Raw genomic sequence first — 11,258 nt, 5'->3', positions numbered from 1 at the left:
GCTGCTTTAACGTGTGCAGAGTTTGGGTGATGTGCATTAAATACTGCATGGGGCCACTAAATAGTGAGATAAAAAGATGATTGATTAAATACCTATTCAAAGAGCCCCATCTGCCCTGTGCACTGAATGAGATAGGGGTCTTGTGGACAAATAATATGCAGTCATGTAATTAAAGAATGTATTATAATAAATGTGTGCATGGGGGGCCAAATGCATGGGATTACATTGATTCTGGCATTTCTTAACAACAGAGTGCTTCACTTTGTAACCCCATCAAGACATTATTTCTGTAATATAATAATAAGGAAAAACATTTGCTACTCGGGGGATTCCTCTGGCAAGGAAACTGCCTTTATCTCAGGTCAGTCAGGATTTCCAAATCACCAGAGGGCAGCAGCTGTTTAACTCAATAAAATCAAAGGCCTTCAGGATGCCGGGATGTTCATGATGCCCACTGGCGGGTGCAGGATTTAAACTCTGCAGTGTGCAACAGAGAACGGATAATCTGTTGGCTGAAGCTGACAAGAAAGTCTATCTGCTGCCAGAGCAAACAGGCATACCCCATGTTTGTGAAGTATCTAATAAGAAGATATTAAAGATTAGGAACCTGATCTGAAAAAAATCACTGTGCCCAAGGCATTCACACCTGAGTTATCCAGTGAGTACCTAAATCCATGTTTATGCTCTGTGCCCTGGACTAAATAAAAGTGATCTGATTTGCAAAGGGGCTGAGTTTCCAGCAGTGTCTGTGAGGTCTGAGAGAGCTCAGGACCTCTGAAAATCTAATTTTTTTGTGCCTGAATCTCAGTATGGCAGTCAGCCGGGTGGTCAGATAGCTAGGCTTTAGGAAAGATTTTAATCTGATGGTCAGAAGAATTAGTTATATGTGGACTGAATCCTGCTTACTTGCTGAAACACATAAAAAAACCAAACCGATTGTAGTTGGAACTGATCAGTATTTATTTGCTCTGAACTTAGACTGCCATTTTAACATATAGCTCTTTGTGCATGGGGCTCTGCTTCTGGGCAGTACTAACTGGGATGAGGATGCTCCCTGTGTTAGGAGGTGAAAGCTAGGCACAGGACAGACTCTTTGCTCTGGGATAATTTCTTTTCTCTATCATAAACTCTCCAAGAACTTAACAGTTCCTCATGCTGGGAGCTATATCCTGCTTTGACCAGCACTTTCCTATATAGCATAAATAGTAACCAGCAGCTTGCCACAACAAGGTGGAGGCTGCTTTGCAGGCTATTATAACACCCAGTGCCATTTTAATGTGCAACAAAATAAGCTATCCTCATTAAGCATTACTTAAAAACTGTGGATGTTTTCACATGTGCCCTGGGGGTGGGGTGGGGGGGCGCAGTATATCATTACGGTGTCTCTGAGAGCTGCTTTAATTAAAGCACCTCAGTGTCTCATCATGTATCAGTATCCCTGAACTTCAAAATGGCAGTGGGGGCACTTAAACTAAAGCTCATTGAGCAAGCTTTAGTTAAAGTGCCCTTGCTGCCATTTTGAAGCATGGGGATGCTGATATACAAGATGCTGAGGCTGGCTGGAGCACACTAATTAGCATGCTCCAGCAGACTTGATTAATTGAGTCTGCTCTGGCACACTTTACTTACAGCACATCAGAGCAGCCTCCCAGTAGGTCTACAGACACCCTGTACTTTTTAGTTAATGCACATTAAAACAGACTAATGCGCATTTTCCTAGTACCTCACAGTGGAGGTACTAGGTTTAATGCGCATTAACTATAGCATGTTAATATACCTGTAGACATGCCCAGAGAATGGTTGACATGGATCTGTCAAGTGCTTTCATTACTGCAGACCTTTTGGGTGGCAACAAGGTTCATAGGAAAGGTAGTTTTACATGGAGGCTGCAGAATATTTCAGGAAACAAGTCTTCAATTTGTAACAATAGCTGATTGAATCAGCTTTAGATAAAAGTGTCAAAAAGCCCCACTTAAGCACCTGATACCACAGAGCTAGGTTGAACTAATGTGCTGCTTCTTTCGGAAAGCATGGGGGTTTTTTCCCCCACATCTGTCATAATGCGTATTTGTGCTCCATACCTGAACCTTGGAGATCACAATAGTACCACATGACTCATGACACCTCAGACAAGCTGAGAAGCTTTCCAGTAGAAATAAATTAGCATAAAACAGCGTATGATTATTCTGAACAATGCAGGACTTTGTGTAAACATCTTTTAGTTTGTGGATAGTTATAAACAGAAACCTAGGCTGTATTTGAAAACTATTTGTTTGCTGCTGTTTGCTTATAGCGTGCCAGTAAGATAGCTTTGCGTATGTTAGTTATTTGCTGAAATGTTTATGCAGGTTTAATTCTGAATATGTACGGTTCTTCCCCTGCTTGATACAGGCCCATGAGTAGGGGTCTCCAGAATAGTTCTACCCTATTAAACTCACTTAGCAAAGAGTTCTTACCCCAGATATGATTGTGCTAGTCTTGGCTTTGCTGATAAAGGATACAAGATGCGCTTTGCATAGCCTCTTGCAAATCAGAGAGGTGAGTTGGCCTTGCAAATATTTCTTTAGTTCTACAGTCAGTTTTTCACTGTTACTCAGATGCTGCACCAGTTGCCAAAATATTAAGAGGCTGAGCACCAACGATGATTATTCAGCCCATAATACGGATTCACAATGCACTGTTAGGTGCTAATTGTTGCCCTGCTTAGACATTATAGTAATAAGCTAAATAAAAAGCAGAGGCAGTTCTACTTTACCTGTGCCACCAGTCCAATATTACCTCACCAAATAGTGAGGACTAGGCAGTGAAAGCAAACTGTTCCCAAACAATTTATGGGGTGAAAATTGTTCAGGTTGAATTATTAAGACTAAGTAAGAAAGATCTAAAAAAGTCATGGTCAACTAAGGCCCAGTGCTCTAATTTATCAAGCTCCTTTTTGAATTCTACTTCTAACCACCAAAGAGTTTCTAGTTTTCTGTCGTCTGCAAACTTGATCAGAAAAAGCTCTCTATTTCTGTATCCAAATGATTAATGAAAAAGTTGAACCTCGCTTGAAACTTACAGCCATTCTGATATTGATCCATATAGGGTGTCTCCTTGCTTGTGATTATTCAGCCAGTTACAAATGTTTCTAACAGTAAGTCTATCTAGCCCACGTTTCTCCGGTGTACTCAGGAGACTGTCATGTGAGACTGACCAAAGGCCTCACTAAAATAAAAGTATAGTCTGTCTCTCTCATTTCTGTCTTCTTAGTTACCCTGTCAAAGAAGGAAAACAAGTTGACTTGAACCTGTTTGTTCTTAACAAATCCACATTGCCTGCTGGTTATTTCCCCCTCCTCCTCCCGGTGGTTACAAAATGACTGTTTCATAATTTGCTCTAGTAACTTCCCAGGTACTGAAGTCAGGTGGACCTGTCTGCAATCTCCCTGGTCCTATTCCCCACCCTCCTTAAAAACAGTACATGTCAGCTTGTCTTCAGTCTTCTGGGATCACACCTAGGACCTATGATTTTGCAAATATCATTATCCAGACTTTTTCCTTGTCCCCTTTTTCCCCCCTAGCCATTTGGTAAAATCCATTAAAATGACTGGAAAAAAGAAGGCAAGGAAAGGAAAAGTTAAGTGAAGAAGAAAAAAGAAAAATCAGAAAAATGAAGAACAACAAATAAAAATTATAAAAGCTCAAAACAAATATTAAAATTATTTTAAACATGTCACAAACATTTTTGAAAATGGACAGTTCTTGCAAAAATATTGAATCACACAAGAAGGCTTTTTTCTGTTTTAAAAAATGTTGTTCAAAAGCTTTTGATCAGCTCTGTTCAGTCCACTGATTCATGCAAGTGGTCTCCATGCCTCTACTCGTTGCCCTCTCTGAACCCCTTTCATTTTTAAACTTTAAAGATGGGATAACTAGAAGCAAATGCTGTATGATAAGTAAAGTTGTGTGGTTGATGGATATAATGCTATTGAAACATTTCTGTCTTTATTTTCTCTCCCAGTCCCTAGACATCCCAACATATTGCTTGCATTTATAACTTCTGGTACGTCATAAGAAGAGCTGTTAATGAGCTGCCTGCTATGAGGCCTGGGTCTTTTTTCTGACTGGTTAAAGTTAACTCAGAACCCTGAAACATGTCCATTGAATCCTCCCAACATGAATGGCTTTGCCAACCTCAATACTGAATTCCATCTGTTATCATGTTGCCCATTCCCATATCTGGGTTAGGCCCTGTAGAAGTTCTGTACAGTCTTCTCCAATCTTGACTAACCTAAATAGTTCATTGTCACCTGCTAATGTTGCCACTTTACTGGTCACCCCCATATTCCAGAGGGCTGAAAATATGTGAACGGTAATATTGTTCATTTGGGATGGATTCCCAATTTCTGTCTTAAGTAACCTCAGTTTTATCATTTCAGCTCCCTCCTCCCCTGTTTTATACCCTTTCCCGTTTAGGGCTCTGCCTGCCTTTTGGGATTTGCTTGGGTAGATCTTATGCAGAATGAGAATATAAGCATTTTAATTTCCTTACATTTTCCTGCACAGCCTTTTCAACAAGCTGTTTTTCAACCTTTGTGTCAGCTGCAGTTTTTGGTACAATCCCTCTCCAGAGGATGTTGAATGTAATTACTGTTGCTTAATCATTCAGCCATAGTTACTTCCTGAGCCGAGGAGTGTGGGTTAGTTATATAAGCCAGGAGTTCAGAATTGTTTCATCTCTTATGGGCTGTAGAGCAAGCTCTTCCAAGAAGCAGTCATCCAAAATGTCATAAACATGCTTTTCCATGGCTCTGATTTCTGTTGCTTTCTCTGGGCCCTTTTTATTTCTAACCTTTTTGACAGCAGTAAACACTGCGTTCCAGGTGAACGTGTACTGTTGATGAATACATTGCTATTAAAATAGTTTCATCTTTAGTTTCTATGCCAACCCCTACACACCCAAACATATTGCTTGCCTTTTTAGCAAAAGCCCGGTATATGTGCATGCATCGAAAATTGCTCATCAGTGCTCCTTTCTCATTTGCTCCCCCAGAACTGTGCACTCAAAATCATTTTTAAATAATTTAAGATCAGAAAAAGGCTAAATTTGCACTGAACGTTATTGACAATGAATAACTGCACCACTTCTTTCCCTTGATCATACTCTAATAAGTCACAGACCAAAAATCCATTCACCCCATGTGTTGGGTTGGCTCCAGGAAACAAAAATGTGTGAAATCAAGGTTACTACCTGCTCTTCAACCAAGAAAGGGAATTCTAAATTACAGAGGCCTGCTAACAGTTTGATGTCAACAGCCTATAAATTGCCAAAAATTCCTGCTTTGCTTGTTCTTGATTTCTAAGCTTGCCCAGTACATGTGGAGCTGATTGGTCAGTAAGAAACCCCTGCAAGAATGAGCTGCAAAAGTCTATGTTTAGCTTTTGTTCTTCCTTGCAGAGCATCCATCTGTCCTTCTTGCGCACTGTGCCGCCATACTCTCACCAGTCCAATGTCTGGTTTGAGATGATGCGAGTCTTCAACTGGAATCATGTCATACTGATTGTCAGTGATGACCATGAGGGTCGTGCTGCACAGAAGAAGCTGGAGACACTCCTGGAAGAGAGAGAATCCAAGGTCAGTTTCTAAACAGTGTCATGTCATTTTGTTAAAGCAACAACAACAAAACTAGAAGTCTTGGGCTGTTGTATGTATGTAGATTTCTGTACGTAAAACACCTTTTCTTTCCATTGTAACATGGCTGACATTATGCTTAAAGCATCAACAGTGTCTGACTAGTACCTGACAGAACTTTGTACTTTATTCATTTCACTTGCTTTGCCATGGTCGAAATCTCCTACGTGTAAATCAACTACAAAAGAAGGGAAGAATAACCTGGAGCTCTGCAAATACCTCATCCCAGAGATTTCCACCTAGGGAGAGGACCAGTCGTTCAGCTTAGGAAAAGTACTTGCCCCATTCAATCACTGAAGGACCAATACAAACCCAGCAAGGCCAATTACAAAACAAATGAATCCAGAAGAGCAGCTTTTTTAATTGGCTAAATGGTACTTGGGAGGGCAAGGGCAGTCAGTGCTTTACTGCACAGAGGTATAATGCACCCTCTCTATAAAGCTCTCAGCTATATAGCTGTTGTTCTATGCCCTGGTTCCCATCTCCATTGAAGCACATGCTCAACACAGCTTTCCTTACATGCCCCATGCTGTATATGAGAGTATGTTTGTGGCTTCTGAGAGCAGCTTTATCGAGGAGGTGCACTGCACCTATTTTCAGCGCTAAGCAAGGGTGGGGGGAAAGCTAAGGAAGTCCAGCTGTCTGAAGACTTAGAAGAAATTCTCCAGGTTCAGGATGACTGTAAGTATGCTCCAGTCACCTGTGGGTAATAGGAACCAGAGCTCTGCTGTTAAGGCTGAAGCTGAGCAGGCACATGCAAGGCAACAGACTGCTTGGCTGTAGCCTCACTCTGAGCATTTTCAAAGGGAAGTGTTTTAACTAAAGGACACAGAACCTCCTCCATGGCAGGGATGTGGAAATGACAGCTCTACCCAGCTCCTCTCGCCTGCTGCCGGATGTCCAGGGTAACAGCTCCATGAACTTCCAGGCCCATTACACTCTTTGCAGAGAAGTCCTCTAAGGTAGTTTCCCTTCCCGACTATCAGACACTGTCAGGAAGTGACACTTATTCCTCACTGGTGCCTCAAGAAACTGGCATGGGGTCGCTGGTAATGACTGCAGTTTGGCAATACCTGGCTATGTCACCCCACGCTGGACAGTCAACCAGATGAGGCAAGCTGGGTTGTTGATTAACACCTGCAGCTACAGATGACTCTTGTGGAGTCTGTTTAACATGCAGTATCTTTGAGTGGGGAGAAACCTCTTCTGGCCCTTCTAGCAACTGCCTTCTTTTGCATTATGGCAGCACTGAATGAGCAATAGGTGAATCGTTTCTGAGAGATGGCGCACACGCTCAGCTGTGGGCAGCCCCAAGACTGAAGACTCCTCTGACTTCCACAGGCAGCTTCTGCCTTTGCTGACACTGTTCTCAGTCAGGCACTTCCCTGAATGTGAAGCCTGAGAGTTCCTCGCTGCAGCTCAAGGCCATTGCCGAGTCCTTTCTTCTCAGGAATCAGTGCAGCCCCTCCCCAAGGACCACCCTAAGCTGTGTCTTCGGTTCTTGCCTGCAGCCAGTGATGGCTTTAAAAGGGTCACCATCACTATTTTTCTGGGGCAGTGTGTTCATGCCCCTAGTTGCACACATCTTTCTCTCACCCCCCAATGTCCATACCCACAACTTTTGCTGCTGCTTCTCGTTTCTACTCTGAGTTCTCCTGGTACCTCCGCTCACTGCAGTGTCCTTTTGATCAACAAATGAGGACACCAGACTCATGTCATAATCTGGTACTCTGTGCTTTGCTTCCCTCTAGATGATACTACCTCTGTCCAGCATCATACCTCCTCTTTATCCTGTTATTTCTAAGAAAAAGGCACCAAGCATGGGGTCTACGTGGTGGCTTGCACTGTGTTTGACACAGTGCCGTGGCAAGGAAGTTTGGCAGCCAGGGCAAAGTCTGCAGTGGCAGCCCGCCCTCACCCTGCATATAGATCTCAGGGGCACATGCCCCCCCATGCTTGCCAGGGAGTGCACACAGTGGCAGGAGCCCCCCTCCCCGTGCCCCCCTCCACAAACAAGTCACTCATGGCTCCATCCTGTGCCCTGCTCCAGCTGGGCAGTGCCTGTTGGTGCTCCTTTGCTTCGGCACCCAGGACAGTCACCCTGCTCACCTCCTCCCAACCTTGATATAGGACTGGTTTGACCTAAACCCATAACAGGCCTGAATGTCTTGTAGCAGCCATGAGACTGCTCCAGATGCTGCATGTGTCCTTTCTGAGGAGACATCACCTTCTTCTTTATCTTGGTTGACATCTGCCAGGCCATCTTATTCCATCCTCTTTGCAGTGGAGCAGATAGGATCAAGGACAGTCACCCCCCCACAATCCAGTGAGCTCTCCTAACATACTGGGAACTCTAAAAACTGGCCGACAATCTTTAAGTGGGTTTCTCCAACTCGTCCCCAGTCCCTTCTGGCATCTAACTGCTCTTGTAATCACAGATGGTCTGCTTTCTATTTTGTTGAGCTGACCTGATGGTTCATTATCTTTTCATGACTTCAGCCCTACCCTAGCTCTTCCCCCAACATGTGTTTATCTTCATATAGTCAGACTGAACAACAATCTGCCCCAGAACAAGAAGTAAACAGAAAGGAGAAGCTGCTGCCCTGCTACAGAGCTCCCCCTTGCAATCCACCTCGGGAAAGCCATGACTTACGGTGAGGAATTCAGTGTTCACCCAAACTTGAGCACAATATACCTGTGCTTCTATGGGCTCAAACACATCTGTGACAAGAGCAGGATTTTCTGCTCTCTCTCACTTGTCAGCTACAAGAAATCTGCTGAAACTCACTTCTTGCGGTATAATTCTTTCAACATAGGCAATTAGGTCACAGCATTCAGATCCAGGGCTGAATTGTCTTTGAATACCCCAAATGTCAAGCTTCAGTTCAAGCCCATCCCCAGTAACTGTCAGCCTGATTTTGCTGCAGTTCCTCTTGCTGAGTTGCACTGTACATGGCAAACAGTCGAGGTAATTGCCATAAACATTTAGACACTGCTCTTTATTTATTAGAAAGTGTTGAGTACTGTGACAATATCCCTCCAAAGACACTGGAGTGTGTAAAAGAATTAGTTTTGACCATTTCTCAGGCCTGATGTATCCCATTTATGTGAGCACCAAAGCACCAGCTGGAGCATTTGTACTAGCAATAACTTCTAAACAAACGCTGCAGACAGTGAATTTTTAATTTGTGAACATAATTCCTTTCTTCAAACACCTGATTCTAAGTGTTACACTAATGGCTTCAAGGAACAGAAACAGACTCGTGTCTCATCAGCTTATGGACAAGTACAAAGAGGTGATTCATTGCAAATGATTTCTTTCATTCCACTATTATAGAGGCAACTGTATAACAGTCTTAAGTGGATAATCGATAGAAATCAGACATCTTGTTTCATTAGGTTCCATCTCATCCCACCCAGATAGACCTAGCTTAAGATTTGTTCCTTACAATCCACTCTGATCTTTTGTTGAGTATACTTTTTAGGTATTAGCTCCACTCAGATTCATGAGTCATTTGTGGTTGCAGATTGGAAGATATAAGAAACACGGGAAGATAAACCACAGTGCTAAGTTGCTGTTGCCTGAATATGAATAGCCGGTGCTTCTGAGAGCAACCAAATATTTCCCTGCATCCTGTCAATGAAACAGTGCTTTTCTCTGTTACAGTAATGCTCTGTCTTGATGTGATATGATGAGATGCTGACAAGCAGCACTGCAAGTTTCCTCTGTTGGCACTAGGGATAGTGCCTGAACTTAGGACAGAAAGGGAGCTTAGTGTACATTCTTCTCCATCAGGTCTTTTTCCACAATAGATGCACTTTCTGATTCATAGGAAACTAAGAAACATGGTAGACCCCATTTAGAAGAGAAAAAGCAATGGAAATGCCATTGTGTTGTGGGTATGGAACAGAGACGACAAGTAGCAAAGTGTCCTTTAAAAAAGCATTCATAAAAGAGCTGTGAGAAGAAGACAGTCCCTGCAGTTTGAAAATTGAGGTGCAGAGATAAAAACAGTTGCCTGTTAAAGAAGACCTCGGTGGGAAACTGTTAAATTTTGAGTCAGGTTCCCATTGGGCATTTCATTCAGATTGTTAAATTTGATTCAAGATGTTAATGGTCCCTCCTCCCCCTAATTGCTCAGAGGTGTCCATACCAGGTGGGGAGAAGGGGGGTGACTTAAATCTATTGCTGAATTGCACACAATCTGTCTTGATCCTGCAAGTGCTAGCAGGTGTAGGTTTTAGCAGGTATGAGTATATTGGCTTCTCCTGGGATGATGCACTCTGCTCTATGTAAACTGATGCAGGAACAGACCTTCTGGCAGCAGTGGGTTATTGGTCCTTGTGCAATCTGCAGGAAAGATAATCTCAGCAAGTTTTTGTTCCAACACTGAAAACTGAGAGCAAGAAGTTACTCAGTGCTCACAGTGAAAATGGGAGGAAAGAGCTCTCTTCTTCAACCCCTAATTTCAAGAGAGCCTAGCAGTAGTGTGTATCCTGTACCCGATGTGTCTATAACGTTCCTGCTGATGTTAGGGAGAGCTCCACAGGCAGTGGAGTTGAGCGTGCATAGTCTCAATAGCTATCCACAGGGCAGGGAAGACAGAACCACATTCTCCAAAGTCTGTATTTTCCAAGGTATGTGCACATTCTGCAACTAGATTTTCAGATTATGTGTTGTTGACCTGCCCCCCTGTCTTCCCCCATACAGCAGGTAAAGGCTGGCATATCATGTCATGAACACCATTGCTTCCACATTGTCATGCTTTGATCCAGCATAGAAAATAGCAAGTGTTTTCTTTCTCTTGCCAAGTTCCACAAAGCTGACCCCTCCTGCAGGAGGTGTGAAGTTCAGCTGGACATTTTGTTTTCAGAGCTTGCTTAGGGTGAACAGGACTGTAATAGTTATAATTATAAATACTACTAGTAATAATAATAAAACATTGTAATACTTTGTGTTTATCTAGCACTTTCCATACAGAACATTTTCTCCTTACTTCCACAGTAGTTCTATGGAATGACAGCATCTTAGGTCCTTACAGACATGTAGATCATTTCTGAATTTAAGATTATAAATTTCTTGCGGAAGAAATCCCTAGTCCTACAAAGGGATGTGCAACTGCATCGCAACAGCTGTGACGTCTGCGCTTGTTCTAATCAATGTGGCTTTGCAACTCTCTGTTTTCATGAGAGCTGAGGCCCTCTCTCCTGTTAGTAATGGTTTTTGCGAGCTCCAGCGTTATAGAGGCCCTTTAGCAAACAGTGGAGGAGGAGGTGGATGTTGGATTGCTTTAGTACACGTCATTTTCAACTGTTTATAATATTCTTCTGTGTCTACATATTTTCTCTGTGCACATTATTCATCAGAGTAAAAAAAGGAACTATGAAAACCTCGACCAACTTTCCTATGACAACAAGCGAGGACCCAAGGTATATATGCATGGAAATGCACGTCGCCCACCAATCTAACTAGCAAATGACAAGTAGCCACAGCCACCAGACCAAAAATAAATAAATAAATAAAAAACAAAGTCAAAAAAAAAAAAAAAAAAAAAAAAAAAAAAAAAAAAAAAAAAAAAAAAAAA

The 11,258-nt window shown here is 42.6% G+C and overlaps 1 protein-coding gene across 1 annotated transcript in view; it reads left to right on the top strand.

Annotated features, from left to right (window-relative positions):
- GRIN1 (glutamate ionotropic receptor NMDA type subunit 1) overlaps nucleotides 1–11,258 on the top strand; it is an 81,868-nt gene that overhangs the window by 17,566 nt on the left and 53,044 nt on the right. Inside the window, exons 3-4 of the mRNA XM_019510275.1 lie at nucleotides 5,440–5,616; nucleotides 11,041–11,103. Coding sequence (XP_019365820.1) covers nucleotides 5,440–5,616; nucleotides 11,041–11,103 — 240 coding nt within the window. The remainder of the gene's footprint in view (nucleotides 1–5,439; nucleotides 5,617–11,040; nucleotides 11,104–11,258) is intronic.

Source organism: Gavialis gangeticus, unplaced genomic scaffold (assembly GCF_001723915.1).
Source record: "Gavialis gangeticus isolate Ggan-Ray unplaced genomic scaffold, GavGan_comp1, whole genome shotgun sequence".
NCBI lineage: Eukaryota > Metazoa > Chordata > Crocodylia > Gavialidae > Gavialis > Gavialis gangeticus.
Note: the sequence above shows the minus strand (reverse complement) of the source record. Positions and strands in the feature narration are given on the sequence as shown.